Source organism: Lactuca sativa, chromosome 3 (assembly GCF_002870075.4).
Source record: "Lactuca sativa cultivar Salinas chromosome 3, Lsat_Salinas_v11, whole genome shotgun sequence".
In the NCBI taxonomy this organism is placed as follows: Eukaryota; Viridiplantae; Streptophyta; class Magnoliopsida; order Asterales; family Asteraceae; genus Lactuca; species Lactuca sativa.
This window is the reverse complement of record NC_056625.2, coordinates 34,018,632-34,036,336: the sequence shown is the minus strand read 5'-3', so window position 1 is coordinate 34,036,336 and position 17,705 is coordinate 34,018,632. Positions and strand designations below refer to the sequence as shown.

Sequence of the window (17,705 nt, the reverse complement as noted above, 5' to 3'; positions counted from 1 at the left end):
TAATAAAATTCTCTTTACACTAGGTAATTCATCGTACCGATAAAAATACCCACAATCTTGCTCTTCATTTATGTTCGTAAATTTGAGAGTTTGAGCCATTTGAACAAGAATACATCACAATAATTCTTTTGAATAAGTGTTGGAGATTTGTTGTCCCAAATGATTTTATTTGCAAAAAAGTTGTCTATAATCTGAAACTTGTAGTCCATAGGTCCGAAATCCATAGTTCCCAATCCAAAATGTACCTTTTGTTAGGTAAATAACTAAATATACTTTGATGAGTTATTGAGTTAGTCTAAAATACCTAATTTTAGACATAATGGTTATTTTCGAAACATTTTAATATTAGTTTTGGGAAACAAACTATTTATGTCTTCGAAGCTTCATTATACATATTTTTTTTTCAATAAGTGGTACCATGAAAGTTTGTCTTGAATTGGTTTCCTTCAACTACCATAATATTGATAATACATAAACCATGTTACCAATTTTTTATTTTTCTTTCCAAGTACAAGTTTTAATTTTGTTATGATTTGCTTTTTCACAAAATTGAACTTTTTTTTCACAACGTTGTTTTTAAATGTTTAGAAAAGTAATTTTCCTTACAAATTATCATTTTTATAACTTTTTAAAATTTTCTACAACCTTTCTACAACTTTTATATATATATATATATATATATATATATATATATATATATATATATATATATATATATATATATATATATATATATATATATATATATATATATATATATATATTATCATTTTTAAGAGGTACAACGTATAACAATGTATTACATTACACGAATACGAATTACACTACACTACATTACCCTAATCTCCTAAACACAGCCGCCATCAAACCGATTCTCATCGTCTCCACCAACTTCTCCCACCGAAGAGCTGATCCAATTACTCACTAAAATCCTAAATCAATTCTTCCTAAACGCACCCAACCACCATTACATCTTCTACCTATCTGTTCTTCCTGCTTTCATAAGGTACAACACATCGCATATTTCGTCCGCCGTCATCTTCACCGAGAAGCGAGCGTCACCACAACGGTCACTGACTCTACACCATGGATAGTAATCGTTTTCTCAATCCTAGGCAGAAACCTACATCGATTTCTTCTGCAATTCGTCTTAGTTTGGTTTCGGTCAGTGGTTTTTCCAATTTTTTTTGTCTGTTTCTTTGTTGGGTTATGGTTAACGAAGGTCGATTTGTTAGGTTTTGGTGTTCATTTTTTTTGTTTGACTGCATTCGTCACTCAAAATATGAGGTTATCAGATTCGATTATTTCTTGATTTCTTCTTCTACTTTCTTTCACATGTTCTTCGTTAACTACAAAATCAAATAAAGCCCTGATATCTAAGATGGAGCTGTTAGATACGGTACATCAAACAGAAGGGCTTCAAGTTTTTTGTGTATCTCTCTCCTGTCTCAACATATGCTCATTTTGTTTTGTATATGTTGCAACAGAAACTTGATTAAATCTAATTTTTGAGCTGGAATCCTAGGAAAGTCTGAATTTTTAACGGTAATGTATCGTGATTGAATCTTATTAATTCTATTTGCATCTGTTTTTGTTCAGTTTTGTTTCTAAGTTAACAAGAATATATTGTGTAATGGTTGCAGACTTGCAACTTGATTGTATGCCTATATTGTGATGCAATTCAGGTCCCATTAGCTTTAAATATGGCAAAAAAAAAAGTTTCTACTGGTGGTGTTTTGTATTTATATTCCTCTAATTTTAAATTTGTATGTTATTTGTATGCCAGGTATATAATAAGTGTCTGAACAAAACAAGCAAAGTGATCTCTTTATGACCATCAGGCTATACAACTCACATTGTCACTTTAACCTCAAGTATGTTGTTCTTTTCTCCTCAGGTGATGTTTTTTTAACTTCATAAACTTAATCAGACAAGTCTCCACATTTGTTACATATATACATAGATCTCATTTCTCTTATCTCGACTCTTAATCTATGTAAATGCATATTTCAGGGGTCCATCAATAGATACAATGGGATTATAATTAAATACTATGTTTTATGTTTAAGAAAATCCTGATTTTAATTTTGAAAGTTTGATCTTTGGATGCAGATTGTGGATAAATTAAATGATAAGAGAGTATTTGGGTATGATCTTGAATTTTAAAGTTATGTTCGCTACAGTAATAATCTTGATAGCAGATAGTTCATATTTGATGAGAACATGGTATTTTATCAGCATTTTGTTCTAATTTCCTATTCTTTTTATGTCATAATATATCAAAATTGCCGTTTAGTTGTTAGATAGATATTCTTGACTAATTTTTTAAAATATGATATTGATAATGGAATTATAATTGCAGGCCAACGATGGAAATGGACCATAAGAGATGAAGATGATAAGCCTCGACTTTTTGTAAGCTTTTGTTTGTTTTTAGTTATTAGGTTAATTCTGTTGTTCTTATAAGAAGCTATTGCTAATGAACCATAATATTAATGACTTTTTGCTATAGAGAATTCTTAAATTTTGTCCCCTTTGATCTAAATGTCACATAAACATGATCTTGACTAAAGGTGCATTTTTTTTTTCTTTTCAGATTTAGAGGAAGACCCCTATCTCATTGTAAGATCTCAGCTTTTCTTCTCCTAATCTTATTTTAAGTTCTCATTATCCATCCCTCATCTGACCCTGTAGATCTCACCCATCTTTTTCTTTTTGGGTCTTTGAAGAAAAGATAGTGGTGCTGCCTTCAACCAACCATGCACAAACATGGATGTCACCATTGGAAATAGATGATGGTATTGTCTTTCATTTGCTACATGAAACTTTTATCATGTATCTTTTTCCTTTTGTTTATTTGGTTTTTAATCTACTATAATACATACGTTTGTTTAATTAGGGCCAACACTTCATATGATTGTTTTCTGCAAGAATGGTAACTCTGTGGTTGACTAACAGTTGTAAGAACAGTTTCTGGTGATTTCTTATACATATTCAAAACTTTTCCCTCCTCCTGAAGCTAAAGGTTAGAAAATGAGTTTTCCCTCCTTCATAACTAGATTGATGAAGATGTGATTATTATTCATTTTTCTTAAGATGTTTGTATTTAACCCACAACCCCACTTGATTTTGTTTAATAAATGCAAAATAATATTGATTTTGCTAGACTTTGAAAGGAAGCTAAACCATTTGCCAAGCATTGCAACCAATAGTTTCCACAAAAAGAAAAGTTTGTTGTTGATAAAAAGCAATTGGAAACATTAGACAAGATAAATCAGTTGATCAGGTAGAACACTATCTTTTCTTGCCATTAATCACTCTTTGATAGCCAATGCCATCAGCAAATTAAGTTAAATTTCATAATTTGAAATGTATTCAAGTAATTTTTCGGTGTACGATATTTTGATTTTTTTGGAATAGGATTGCAAATTTTGGTATTTAGGTAATAAAAATCTGACAAATGGTAAAAATATATCAACTATAATTGTGTGTGTGTGGGGGGGGGGGGGGGGGGGCGGGGGTTGTTACTGTGTGTATGTATGTTATTTGTATCCGCTAGGTGGTCATACAAGTCGATTGAGTTGGCCATGCATTTGTATTGTGTGTACATAATGTTGATTGCATCTTCATATAGCCATTAGCGGTTTTTCAGGTTGAAGACAAATAATGGATCTATGATTCACAAAGGTATAAAAGTTGGTTGCTATTTGACGCCATCAGCATCTTGCAAAGCTTGGAGTCCTAATTCGTATATTTCCTAAACCGAAATGAAATCTTAAAATATGGACTAAAATGAAAAAAAATATATACTTTTTTACCTAAACCAAAAAAAAATCATCAGCCACATGGAGTAAAGTGGAGTTTAAAAGTTTTTTTTAATCTTGATTGCTGATTGAATTAACCAGTTGTAACCTTGAATTTTTTTTTCCGATGCTACCTATGGTTCTTTTTTGTAGACATGGAGGAACTTTGCTTGATGGAAAAAATAAAGTTCGCTGCTATATTGGTGTTTTTTCTCTCATGATGCTTACTGATGCTATGAGTTTCATTTGATGTTGGTAATTTCGCATGGTGATGTCATAATTGACCTTAAGTGTTGTTTTTTTTTTCTCTTGTAAAGCTTTTTGTTTGATACTCTTTGTAACTTGTTGGAAGTTGGCTTTTATTTGTTTTATTATAGTTTGTCATAGTTCAAAAAAAAATATAACTAGACATAATCATTTGATTCTATTGTGTATCTGCTTGCTAATGTTTTCAAATGAATTTTTCGCTCTATAACTCTCTACATCTATATTACCAACGTTTTGTGAGTTTCAAATTTAATTGTTTGAGTGATTTTTGGATAAAATAATTTTTTTAGTTTCATTTAAACTGATAAAAGTTTTTCAAAAGTACCAAAAGTTTCAAATATACCTATATTATTAATAATTTCGTTATGTTATTTATTACATTTCTTTTTAGATTAATATGGAAATTAATTAACTTTTGAAACACGGGCTCACAATTGCAATCATCAATTATAAGTTGTTTGGTTTCAAAATTTTAATTTGATACATATGATACTTATTAATAGATTATAAATAAATAACCATATAAATAAAACAAATAATGTTGATATATATTTTTTTTATAGCATTGATCCAATCTAACAACTTACCTTTTCAAAAACTATTGATCCAAAAATAATAAAACAACTTGCAAGACCGTAACTGAAATTTGTGTATTTCTTTTTGAACTTAATGGTTGTATATTTTTATTTAAATGGTAAATATTTATTAATACATTATTGTTCTTAGAAATACGAAAGTTGATTGAAATGAAACTAAGCTTGCCGCGACGGTACCCCCTTTAAAGTGCATTTGGCCTAACGATATTAGAAGTTGACATATAGTTGAGAGGGGTTCAAGTAAAAAGATGTGACTTTAGGATTAAAGTAATGTATACATGTGTAGATTGTTCTAAGATAAAAAAAATTAAAATAAAAAAAACATGACAACTATGCAACTAATCAGCAAAGGACACTACTCATAAGAAAAACATTCATTAATCATATGTTTGTACACATTTGTAAACAATCCTAGCAATTCATTTTTTTCCTACTCATTTCGTATTTGTAATAAATTTTATTGATAATTGTTTTATGTAGTAAACTATTTGCACAAAAGAGCTAATCGCCTCTAGAAACTGATTTCTGAAAAAACTATTTGTACCTGTCGCTTATATAGAGTTAGGTTATTTTGTTTTCACTATCTATTGTGTGCATTTATGATTGATTCTGGGCCAATCATTTTAGTTATTTTAAGAAAGTAATTAATGCATATTAGATGTTGAAGATATAATGAATATTAATTACATATTCAGAATTTAATATGCATTAATTACTTTTTTAAAATAACTAAAATGATTGGTCCATAATCAATCATATATGCACAGAATAGATAGTGAAAACATTTGAACCTAACTCTCTCTCTCTCTCTCTCTCTCTCTATATATATATATATATATATATATATATATATATATATATATATATATATATATATATATATATATATATATATATATATATATATATATATATATATATATATATATATATATATATTACAATTTTTTTACAACTTTTTTCTCAAGCTCCACTTACATATTAATGGTTTTTTTTTTTTTTTTTTTTTTTTTTTTTTTTTTTTTTTTTTTTTTTTTTGTTGTTGTTGCAAATTCTTGTTTACAATGTTTTTATGTTTTTTTCCTTACTATATCCTCTTACCAATTTTTATAATATCCTCTTAAAATTTTACATGTTTATTACTTGAGAGTTGAGAAAGAAACACAACCGAACATCATGTTGTATATATTCTGCAAGTCTGCAACCTTGTTACACGGAGGAGGATCTCTGATTTCACGTCACATGATCAAAGGCACATCCGAACACCCCCATAAACCCTTATAATTTCTCCACGGACGAATCTATAGCCCAACTTGTAGAAATTTGGCCTCTTCGATTCTGATTGTGCTTGATGATCTTCAGGGAATAGCTACATCTTTATCTTTAGTGGACGAATTGATTCCGTTTCTAAAATACGCAGATACACAATCCCTGCTTTTTGAATCCATCTCTGAGAACCAACGCAACCCCGTTTCACCTTCAAAACTCAATATCACTACTGGTATATCAAATGGCTGACAAACCCAGCAGAGGATTGGTGTTATACGGTGACGGATTGGCTCGATTCGTCAACCCTTCTCATATCCATCTCCATTCATTAGCAGCTCAATCGCTATGTGGCTTCTTATCACTCCCTCACTTTCCTCCATCAGGTCTTCTATCATAATGCCTTCCGCTATCTTATTATGCTTCCTTTAGTTTGCATAGATTTAGGTGTTGGAATCATGTAACATTTTTGGGGGATCTTCAACCTTTGATTGCAATTTGCAATTGCTATCAGAGCTCTAGGGTTTTGTAAGGGAAACGTGTTTTTGGATCAAATAGTGGAAAATTGTGGGTTGTATTTGAGTATGATGGTAGCATTTCTTATATATATGTTTATCTTCTTTTCCCTTTCCCTTTCCCTTTCCTGTTTTCTATTTACCTGGACATGCATTTGCAGAAAATGTGGATGGTCGAACCATAGGAGAATTTCTGAATCTAGTGGATGCATATGAAGATTACTCCACTTTGGTAACATTTTCTCTGATCAAAATACGATTTTAGCAGATGATAATGATATGAAGGACTGACTTCAATCCATGTTTATCATCTTTCCAGAGTGTAGAGTCTCAAGACAAGTGCATAACCCCACCTATATCAGAGAGGTAATATTATAGATTTACAATACCACTTCTATGAATATGATTATTAATTAATAATAAATATAAACAATGGGTTTTGATGAATTTAGGTTTATGGGAGTTAGAGCAGCTTTAATTACCGAAAATACAACATTGAAATCATGTGGAGACAAACTTGGGCTTTCAGTTTTGCAATCAGATGAGTTAATTAGCAAAAGTTGTTCCCTTTTTGATTCCTCAGTCAATCTTGTTGCTATGGAATTGTTGAAGCTGCTTGGATTTGAAGATGAGAAAGTTTTGGATACAAATAAGTTTGATTTAATTTTTGTACATGTTGGAGGTGGTCATGAAGAACAATCAAATAAAAAATACACCGAGTATATCAACTCTTTGATTGGTGAAATAATATCCAAAGCAAAACCTAAATCTGAGATTGGCTCTAGGCTTCACTTGTCTGTTGTGTTAAGCTATGGGGATACTGAAAAAGATGATGATGAGTGTAATTTTACCATTTTAAACAAAAATGGAAGCATGAAGTCGGATTTAGCTTCATTGATCCCTCGTCAAAGTTACACAATGAAAGGTAGCAATCCGAGGACTAACGTAAGGTAAACACACAGATATTGTAACAAAATTATATATTAAGTTGTACTGTGTTTGATGTGGATTGTACTGAGATTGAGACTGATGTCAACGAAACTGTACCAACTTAAAATTGTTTTTTCAACAGAGAGTATTGCCCGATGCTAATGGCTCAATGGCAAGAGGGTGTTACTAGGAAGGATTTGGTGAAAACCTTCTCCTTTCAAGACTTTAAAGAGGTAGACAACTTAAATTGAATATTTTACTTTATAAATTCCATATAATTGATTATATTGTTGGTATTGATGTTGTAAATGTTGATGCAGAATGGTGGAAACTTGACAATACCAGCTGATAGATTTGTTCATGAAGTTGCTTTTAAACTATGGAAGGCCCCAAAATATGGAGCCTGATCGAGCTAGCTACATTTTTGTTATTTGATAAAGTAAACTAACAGTTTGCGTCGATGGACTTTCCCCAAATAAGATTTATGGCTGTTTTTTTTAAGTGTTTTTATTTAGCTAGTAATTTATATGGGCTTTGTGTTTTGCATTTTGAGGCTTTTGTGATTGTCTTATATAGTTATATTCTATGTGTTTGTGTAACTTAAATACATTTCTTAGGCATGGGGCTCTTCATGTTATCATCTTTTGTTATAAATTACACACTATATTTTGCGATAATGTAAAGGAAACTAATGAAACATGTCGATTATCAAAAGTGTTTAAAAAAGTCATCCAACTATAATAAATATATAAAACAGTTAAAAGGGCATCCAACAAATTGGTGTTGTTTGTATCCAAATCAACGTAAAAAAAGTTATGTTGTTTGGTTGAATTTTAAACCGAAATTATTTAACGGAAATGTTTAAAAATCTCAAAGGTATTTTTACAAATTCAATAAGATCATAGTTTATTTAAAATCAATCAAACAAGAGTTGCGCAACCAAACTCACAGAGGAAAATATACAGATTTTATTTTTATCTAAGTCTTTTTTTCCTATTGACTTTACATAGTTATGAAACTAGTTGTGACACCCGTATGTTATATGGGTTTGGTAAAACAAAAAATTATATATATCAAGATTTAAACAAAGATTTATTTAAATTTGAAAATTTTGATTTGAAATTCAAAATTTAAAATTTGAATTTAAAAGGAAACATATTAAATACAATGTATATGTAGTAATATTGTAGTTTGTTGACTATTTTTAACTAAGACAATTATTAATTGAATTTGATTGTTAATTAAGAAAGGATAGAAAATGAGAAAATGACAAGTGGAAAAAAAACATTTATTCAAAAATACTAAAAAATGACATGTGTGCAAATTAATGTAAAAATGACAAGTGACAAAAAAAACCCTTCATTTATTAGAGTAGATTTTAGACTTTTAGCTAGGGCCATTATTATTATTATTTTATTATTTTAATATAAAAAACATTAAGATGAAATTATCTAATGTAATGGTTTATTATTACACCAACGCCAAAGTGCATACAACCAACTGGGTTGTATACTCTCCGCATAGCACCACCATTGATAAATGGATTTCTTCCACATCAGCCACAAAGCACCACCATTGATAAATGAATGATTAAATGGTATATTCTCCACATAGTCATGATCATGAAAAGAGAAAAAAAATGAGGAAAAAAGACAACTGAGAGAAGAAAAAAGCTAGAAGCATATGCATCTCGATCATTGGCTGTGACCCTTTGTCCTACACACCACGAACAACCACGACCGTGGCACCAGGGGTGGTGTGCACAACCGCGGTGCTGCCAACTTTGCTAGGAATAATATGTGACAAGTATACCAATTGGTCTAAGGTCATTGGATATTGATATAAAGGTTTTTACACATGACTGATATGACATAGTCACATCATAGTGAACACCATCTCCTATTAGCACCATCCCCGATTAGTAAGTATGTTATGTCATGGAGTGGTGTAACTTTATTTACTAATTGAATGATTTTGTGACGAGGTAATGTAAGTCGTTATATATTATCTAGGGGAGTGTAAAAAAAACCGTAAAACCGAAAAACCGAGCCAATCCGAAACCGAAATAAACCAAAAAACCGTTTATCTACGGGTTAGTTTCGGTTTGGATATTTCGATATCTGCAAATACCCAAACTTAACCGTCACACACACACGCGCGCGCGCACACACACACACACACACACACACATATATATATATATATATATATATATATATATATATATATATATATATATATATATATATATATATATAATAAGAGTATCTTTTCGGTGTTCTACTTCATCAACAATGAGCGTCAACATGAGATCAGCTCACTTGGTAGAGGTGTAAGCTTCGTAGACATGAGATCCTGAGTTCAATCTCGGGCATAAACAAATTAACTAACTTGTGGAATTTAACATCTAACCACTAACCAACCGTTCAAAAAAAAATCAACAATCACCATTGTTTTTTAATTGATCCATCAGCCATACCACATACATCCCAATACATAACTTTCATCATGTTTTATGGTTAATTTTATTATTATAGTTATATAAATTATAATGCATAATTTGAACTTCAACAACTTTTCTTATTTTTATGATGATTTACCGGTAGTTTTTATTTTTGATTAATGGTTTCATTTTTTTATATTTAATGGATACCGTAAACTGAATCCAAACTGTAAAGACCCCTAATATTATCCATTTTCTATTAATATTTAAAGGGTGACAAACTGGATCGGTTTGGTTGGGCCGGACAAAGGGATCTTGGTGCCGGTAACGTTTTGTTCAGGATGCACCTTGTGCTTAAAGGATTGTACCTTCGCCTTTCTCCTAACACACGCAAAACCACCGCCTCTCACAACCGTTACCGGCTTCCCGCTGGCGCTACGTCTCCTACCACTCCACCCCTGCAGGCGGTCATCAAGCACTTCCGATATCTCATCCCCTCGTTAACCATGGCTTCAATCGACGGAGCCTCCGGTCCTTCTTCGTATTTAGATTGTGCCACAACAACCACTGAAGATGCCGATACACTTCGTCGGAGTCGAATTTTATCGAGCATGCTCTACTTTGATGTACCTATCTCGAAGGTTTGTAATCCGAAGTTTAAGTAGTCGAGTGATTGTGTTCTTTCGTTTATTTTAAGTTAAACTTCAAATTTTAATGTATTCTTCTTCCTGCACGAAAATTTCATCATACGAAGTTTTCGTTTGATCGCTTAGTTAGTTTTTGAATGATATTAATTTGTTTTCTTTTTCTTGTTTATCAGGCTCCAATAATCTATTCGACTTCTTATGATATTTCTTTTCTTGGAATTGAAAAACTGTAAGTATATACATACCAATACCTTAGTGTGTTCATTAACTTGCTGATTCTGATCATCAAGCTTTAAGCGTCCAAAGAAATGGTGGCTTACTATTGATAGAGATGATACTTCCTCGTACTATAAATTTAAAACAAAACTACAATTCACTGTGAATTTCAAATATATTACTTCAAATTTCATGATTGGATTGATAGGTATGTTTGGCACTTTAGAAGGAAAACATACGTTATTAGATGGAACTTTATGACAAATATTAAGAAGTGCTAGTTCGATGTTGGGTAAAGATCAGTTGTTTCATCACTGTGGATCTTGTAGGTTGGGGAAAAACTTGGGAATAAAAAATTTATAATCTCAAAACAGTCTGTAATGGATTTGGAAGTAGTAGTATCTCCATATCTTGGTATGTGTAAACAGGCCCACATTTGCTTATTTATTATGCTCTCAGTAGTTCCATACCTTGGTGTGTGCAGATCAGTGTTTTCTGACATTGAGCTTCATTTGTTGCTAACTAATATTAATGCAGGCATCCATTTGATTCTTCTAAATGGGGTCGCATATGCCAGTTCCTCATTGAAAATGGCGTTTTGGAGAAAACCCATATAGTTGAGCCTCTAGAAGCAACCAAGGATGATCTTCTAGTGGTATTAGTCATTTCTTTTTCAATATAATGTTTGCTTCATTGCTCTTATCATTAGTTAATGGAACATGAACATCACTCTCCTTCAAACATAGCCCCCTTTTGTAATGAAGTTTTTAAAGATTATTGCGTGTGGCAGGTTCATTCAGAATCATACTTGAAAAGTCTCAAAAGTAGTCTTAATGTCTCCATAATTACAGAGGTGGGGTAATACTATCTTACTGTGAAATGATATGGGAAATGGACCTTATTGTGATTTTATTTATCATTTGTATGAGTTTAGGTCCCTCCTGTTGCAGTATTCCCCAACTGCATTGTTCAAAAGAAGGTTCTTTATCCATTTCGTAAACAGGTAACAATATGGGATATGAAAGCTTTCATATTAATTTTATTTCACATGCTACAAATGTTACTGATAAGAATTGGATTTAGGTGGGAGGAACTATTCTAGCAGCTAAACTTGCTAAAGAGAGAGGTTGTGCCATCAATGTAGGTGGTGGATTCCACCATTGTTGTGCAAATCGAGGAGGAGGGTTTTGTGCATATGCTGACATATCTCTTTGCATCCACTATGCTTTTATCCGTCTAAATATTTCAAGGTATTTTATTTATTTACCAATGATTTCATAAAACCTTAACTCACTTGGCATATTTCTAATTCTCTCAATTTGAAACTAAATGCAGGGTTATGATAATTGATCTGGATGCTCATCAAGGAAATGGCCACGAAAAGGATTTTTCAGATGACAGTATGCTATTGCTTCCTATTCTTGTTTTTCCATATCACCAACTGAGTCAACTCATTGTATCTACTGGTTACTTGTAGGAAGAGTCTACATTCTGGATATGTACAATCCATATATCTATCCACTTGTGAGCTGTCTTCTTCTAAATCATATTCATAAACTTCAATTTTGAACTCAAAAATAATCATTTCTTATTTAGGATTATGAGGCCAGGAGATACATTGATCAGCCAGTTGAAGTTCCTGTAAGTTGATTATTTGTTCTATAAATTCTTCTGATGGCTGTGCTTCAGGGATTTACACATTCTTATTATGTTGTCATCAGAGTGGAACCACAACAGATGAGTACTTGATGAAGCTGGATGAAGCACTTGAGGTAATTAAGTGTTTTTTTTTACAAGACTCGAATATTCATTGACCCTTGGAGTGAAATATTAGGTTGCAGGAAGTGCATTTGATCCTGAACTTGTCATTTACAATGCTGGAACCGATATTTTAGATGGAGATCCATTAGGAAGGCTCAGGGTAATGCTAGACTTGTATCTTCCCATTAAAAATGTCTCTGATTTGTCTTAATAATTATGCTAAATTGATTATCATTGTCATGATCAGATAAGTCCTAATGGGGTAGCAATTAGAGATGAGAAGGTATTCAGGTTTGCTAATGATAAGAACATCCCACTTGTAATGCTGACATCAGGTCCTCACAACTTCCATGACTTTCTCTTTTTTTATTAACAAGTTGAAAAGGAAGGAAGTTAAGGAGCTGTAATTTGTGAGATTTCAGGTGGTTATATGAAATCAAGTGCCAGAGTGATTGCTGATTCAATTATAAACCTCTCAAAGAAATCCTTGATCACCATGGGTGGCACTCCAAGAACAAATTAGACATCATCATGTATATGCATATATTCATCTGGTCAGTGTGAATTGTGAATTGTGAATTGTGATTTAGGGTTTTTTATGTGTTGTTAGAACATGCATGCACAGATTTGGTATTTTTGTAATAGATACAATATATATAATATATACCATTTTTTATTCGTGGATGTACACTTAGATTCAAGTACAGAAAATGGCTAATGATAATTAGAAGATACATAGAATTAATCAAGGAAGAAATGAATAGTCATCTTTTCTTCTTCAACTATGATATTCATATTGCTGATTTCTGTGGTTATTATTACTTGCTGTTTCTTCATCACTTCTCCTCCTCCTATTCATCTCTAAGTACATTTCCTCAATCATGGGCTTCCATAGTCTCACCCTCGCATTTATAAACCAATTCGATACCTGTTTTCCATTAATCTCCATTAGTCAGTGGCATCTGATGTAAATTAACATGAAAAACGAGGCTTAATGTGTACCTGGCTCCTTGTCAATCCGCTTTTTACAGCCAATAATTGTTTCTCCGCATCCTTTGGATACCTGTGAATTCAAGAATCAGATCCATAAATCTTAAACCCTAATTTAACATCAAACATGAAACGAGAGTGATGAATGAAAAGCTTACGGGTGAAGGAAGTTCTGAAACATCCATGCACGTAACACAGAAACAGATTTTTCCGGAAGCCCTCTTTGCGGCCTCCATAGCTGATGATCTTTTCTTCTTAGCTGCTGAAGAGCCCATTGCTTGGGTACAAAAGACGACAGCTCATCTTCTCCTTGATCCATGGTGCTAAAATCCGCCCCCATTGAAAGTATATAATTACTTATCCTCTCTCTTAAACTTTTGTAGAAAAACGTAATCGTATGAAGAGCAAAACAGGCATGAACTTGCGGATTCAATTCTGTTACAGCATGAAATGCCGATATCACCGTATGTATCTCATCTAAACACTGATTATACCGCTCATCCACCTGTCAACAAACAAATTTCACCAAATTCACAAGTCAAAATCAAGTTAATATGGATTTTAAACGACGTAGAGGTACCATTTCTAGTAAGGCGAGCAAATGCTTCTTTTTAGCTTCGACACTTCGTCCTTTGAAAGCATGAACAAATCTATGATCATCGTATTCGTATTTGTTGTTTCCATCTGAAAATTCATCGGGAGCAATCATCGGTTTATAGCTGACCGGGTCAAGGTTTCCGAGTGAGTAAGTCGCGATTTCCGTGAGGATCTGTTGCATCGTATGAAGATAACCGTTGGATCCAGATGAACATTGCAAAACTTGGAGCGGTTTATCGGTTATAGAATTAGAATCGAACCCTAACGAAAGACTTCTACTGTTGCAGGAACTGGCTTGTTCTAAGCTTCCCAACTGTCTTCCTTGTAAGGAAAGGTTACTGATACCAGAACACGTGGCAAGACTCAATGACAGCTCATTACCATCTAAACCCACGCTATTTGTAGTAGTGTTGTATTCCCATTTCCGATTCATATCACCAACTCCAATCATCCCATCATACACAAAATTCTCCGACCCATTATATGGCATGGAATTCGGGATTCCGAAAGAAGGTAAACTTGAGGTTTCGTGTTGACCGTGTCTGGAGGCAAGAAGGGCTGCAAGAGCTGTAGCGGAAATCGGAATATCCATGTGACCAATCGAAGGGAAACTGTCGGTGGGATTTGAAATCTCTGTAGCGTTTATCGGAAATCCATTTCCGGGCATCATATGGTGGTTTTGATAAACGAAAGCTTTTTGAAAGCTTTCATCTGGGACGATGAAGCTCTCACACCCACCTGCCATACCCATTGGCATATTGCAATTGAATCCATTGTTTTCCATAACGGATTTTACCTACAACACCAAGAAGAATCATAAGGATGAGATTATAATGTGATTCCACAAGTCGGAATCACTCCATCGTTGTCTCGTGGAGCATACCCATTTACAGATTTCCTGTTCTAAAACAGTGTCCAACAAAGGAAGAAACAAAAATGGTGCACCCAAAAGATAAAACATTAAGACACATTCCTAGTTGGAATGTAAGATTTCTGACTGGCAAGAAGTGACTTCTCAAAGCTCAACTCTCAACATCACATCCCTGTGGAAAACAGTGAACAGGACTATTTAACATTCCCCTTGCCATATCAATTATCTTATCATGTCTCAAATTTTCTCATCTCACATATCAAAAATCCTTCATCATATATAAGGGTACACATCAAAAGGTCTTTTGTATCCCTTCTTCTTCAAGTATGTATGTCTATAGTAATAGTAGTACCTTAACTTAAATACGACAAATAAAATGGTATCCATTTTTATTTTTGTACTAAGCTTGATAGCTAGAATACAATACATAAAGCACAAGTTCTTTTTTGCATGGATTAGTGGTATAATCTTTACTATCAAGAATCTACACTATTGATACAAAAAGGAATGCTAAAAGCAATTCCTTTTTTCTATTGGAGGTCCTAGTGGGGAAGGGAAAAGGGGGTTGACCAAAAGTCAAAATTAGGAAGATAGAAACATAATTGAAGAAGTACCAAACCTTTGAAGATGAGATGAAGAAACAGTAGCCTACCCTCCGGCAGAAGGGGGTTTATTTTTTACTTTTTTGATTTGGGGATGTGAATGGGATATATCTCCGTTGTTGACACTTGACCCCTGCAAAGTGGTAAGTAGCAAGGAGTACTAGATATAGCTTCTCTCAGAGGACATTAATCAAGCAGTTGGTGTGCAAGCAAGCAAGCAAGGAAGCAAAGAAAATTTTGAATTGGGATCGAGTACTATACCAAAAGGGATGTCAACAGTGATAAATAGAGAGACATGTGGCCTACGGTGGGTGTTTGCTTAGGATCTTAGCTTTTGAGCCAATAAAAAAACAAGAGCAAAAAGGGAGAATTAAATAATGGTGAGTGGGTTTATTTTTATTATGGGTTTGCATGGACAAGAAAAAGATGTGATATTTATTACAAATTCAATGATTTACCAGAACCAGAAACAGAACCCAAGAACCAGAAATTTAAGTAGAGAATCATGATGATGATCACTACTACTGTTCCCTTTCCTCTTTCCTCTGAGTCGACGAGTTGAAGCAAACACGCAAAACAGAAGAATACCCACAGGATTTGTAAAAGCAAAGACAAAGACGACAAATCGGTGATGAAAATGAAGGTCACTTGTGGGTTTATTTTGTAAGCTACCCCGTTAAAAGCATATAAAGTCTTGTTCCAAAAAGCCAAAAGAACAGGGGGAGAGGCCACACAGTGGTAGAATTACATGATATCAAACAATAATGGAACTAGAAATGGACCCATCAAAAATTTTCAAGACTACCATCCCACACACACATACACACAGAAAGAGAGAGAGAAGAGAGAGATAACCCAACCCACCCTCCTGTCTTAAATGGTGCAGTGCCACTCATTTCTGCTGCAGGCTTTAACCTGAAAAAAAAAGGGACCCAGTTCCCTGCATGTTTCTCTCTCTAATCCTGCAATCATCACAAAAAAAATCTTGATTCCGTTCTGTTGAATGAATCAATGGAATGGATGATGGATTTGATGAAAACCCCAAGAAACAGGAAAAGGTGTTGCTTTTTTAACCATTTTTGGGGGAATGGGATTTGGGAAAGAAAGTATGTTGCTTTTGTTTGTGTGAAAGGAAGGTAACAAGTAAACAGGTAAAAAAGGGAAGGGGAAGGCAAGTAAGTGAGATGGATGACCATACGTTTACAGTGGTTACTGTTTGGTTGCAGTGAGTAGGGTTTGTTTGTAAACAGTGACTACTGTGGGTTTTCTGCTGATGTAAGCTAAAATGGAGTCTTGTGTGTCTATGGAGTTGAAAAATCTTGCACCAAAGATCTCTCTTAAATTAAATGCTTTCTTCCGACTTCCAGCCCACCAAACTGTACGGTTTCTCACTTTCTCTACCTCTACACACAAGTATTAAATATCTGGTTAATCACTTATAAATCTAACAATTTTGCTCCGCATTTATATTTAATGTCATACTTCTTCTTACTACTATTGAACTACTTTTATATTATTTATTAAATAGAGCACTATGACCGGCTGTATTAATATCACAAAATTATACCGTATTTTTTATAGTCATCCAGAAAAACTTCAATCATTCCATCATCAACATCTAATTGGATTCCAACCTTTGAATATTCAAAATAACAATCCGAGCACAATCGCAGATGATTCACCGCACCGCACGAAAACAAATGACATTGTCTCAACACAACAATGAGGGTAACAATATGGTTAGAATATGTATTTTTTACATTATTGCTACTATTTCCTTTGGAAATTTTCATCCTTACAAAAGGACTTCTTCATTGTTTCGGTGTGATGGGTTATATATATATATATATATATATATATATATATATATATATATATATATATATATATATATATATATATATATATATATATATATCAAAAAAACAATTTAATTTCATGATATATATATATATATATATATATATATATATATATATATATATATATCATTCTCAACTAATCATTTATTTTGCCGTAAAACGCTCCGGCATTTCAGACCGATGGAGGATGAGTAATATTCATATATAAATACACCATCTTCCTCCGCAACCAACCACCACCACCTCAACAACCAACCACCACCAACAACTGTCACATCCGCCACCACCTACCGCTGATATTATTCATATTATATTCATATATAAATATACATATTCAAA

At 33.0% G+C, this 17,705-nt stretch overlaps 3 protein-coding genes and 1 long non-coding RNA gene across 26 annotated transcripts; 3 read left to right on the top strand and 1 right to left on the bottom strand.

The window, feature by feature from the left end:
- Nucleotides 1-790: 790 nt before the first annotated feature.
- LOC111891834 (uncharacterized) lies at nt 791-4,230 on the top strand. Of its 23 annotated transcripts, XR_006189116.2 has the most exons (8): nt 792-1,164; nt 1,236-1,287; nt 1,488-1,545; nt 1,644-1,685; nt 1,787-2,415; nt 2,597-2,622; nt 2,730-2,798; nt 2,900-4,230. It is a non-coding gene; the product is annotated as an uncharacterized LOC111891834 (long non-coding RNA). The 23 variants fall into 23 exon arrangements; XR_006189113.2 differs by having other exon boundaries at nt 792-1,287; XR_006189108.2 differs by having other exon boundaries at nt 792-1,399.
- A 1,490-nt stretch (nt 4,231-5,720) lies between these two features.
- On the top strand, nt 5,721-7,965 carry LOC111917242 (uncharacterized). The gene is made up of 6 exons (XM_023912915.3): nt 5,721-6,318; nt 6,609-6,679; nt 6,767-6,813; nt 6,900-7,397; nt 7,520-7,610; nt 7,698-7,965. Exons 1-6 carry the CDS (start codon nt 6,177-6,179, stop codon nt 7,782-7,784), a joined length of 936 nt encoding a protein of 311 aa, XP_023768683.1. The 5' UTR covers nt 5,721-6,176; the 3' UTR covers nt 7,785-7,965.
- Nucleotides 7,966-10,034: 2,069 nt separating this feature from the next.
- LOC111917244 (histone deacetylase 2) lies at nt 10,035-13,120 on the top strand. The gene is made up of 13 exons (XM_023912919.3): nt 10,035-10,461; nt 10,641-10,696; nt 11,221-11,338; nt 11,474-11,536; nt 11,618-11,686; nt 11,767-11,933; nt 12,019-12,083; nt 12,161-12,207; nt 12,280-12,324; nt 12,405-12,455; nt 12,518-12,604; nt 12,692-12,779; nt 12,867-13,120. Exons 1-13 carry the CDS (start codon nt 10,162-10,164, stop codon nt 12,965-12,967), a joined length of 1,257 nt encoding a protein of 418 aa, XP_023768687.1. The 5' UTR covers nt 10,035-10,161; the 3' UTR covers nt 12,968-13,120.
- On the bottom strand, nt 13,071-16,355 carry LOC111917243 (homeobox protein ATH1). The gene is made up of 5 exons (XM_023912916.3): nt 15,522-16,355; nt 14,015-14,827; nt 13,593-13,939; nt 13,447-13,507; nt 13,071-13,372 (listed from the first exon to the last, which is right to left on the bottom strand). Exons 2-5 carry the CDS (start codon nt 14,813-14,815, stop codon nt 13,223-13,225), a joined length of 1,359 nt encoding a protein of 452 aa, XP_023768684.1. The 5' UTR covers nt 14,816-14,827; nt 15,522-16,355; the 3' UTR covers nt 13,071-13,222.
- Between the last annotated feature and the right edge of the window lie 1,350 nt (nt 16,356-17,705).

Bases quoted from the DNA above. Each gene is read 5' to 3' on its own strand.
- LOC111917242 (XM_023912915.3), top strand. From the start codon at position 6,177: ATGGCTGACAAACCCAGCAGAGGATTGGTGTTATACGGTGACGGATTG. The intron at 6,814-6,899 runs GTAATATTATAG...TGATGAATTTAG, and splicing joins ACCCCACCTATATCAGAGAG to GTTTATGGGAGTTAGAGCAG. The intron at 7,398-7,519 runs GTAAACACACAG...TTTTTTCAACAG, and splicing joins AATCCGAGGACTAACGTAAG to AGAGTATTGCCCGATGCTAA.
- LOC111917244 (XM_023912919.3), top strand. From the start codon at position 10,162: ATGCACCTTGTGCTTAAAGGATTGTACCTTCGCCTTTCTCCTAACACA. The intron at 12,325-12,404 runs GTAAGTTGATTA...TGTTGTCATCAG, and splicing joins ATCAGCCAGTTGAAGTTCCT to AGTGGAACCACAACAGATGA. The intron at 12,780-12,866 runs GTCCTCACAACT...GTGAGATTTCAG, and splicing joins ACTTGTAATGCTGACATCAG to GTGGTTATATGAAATCAAGT.
- LOC111917243 (XM_023912916.3), bottom strand. From the start codon at position 14,815: ATGGAAAACAATGGATTCAATTGCAATATGCCAATGGGTATGGCAGGT. The intron at 13,508-13,592 runs GTAAGCTTTTCA...TTGAATTCACAG, and splicing joins TTTCAGAACTTCCTTCACCC to GTATCCAAAGGATGCGGAGA. The intron at 13,373-13,446 runs GTACACATTAAG...AATGGAAAACAG, and splicing joins GCGGATTGACAAGGAGCCAG to GTATCGAATTGGTTTATAAA.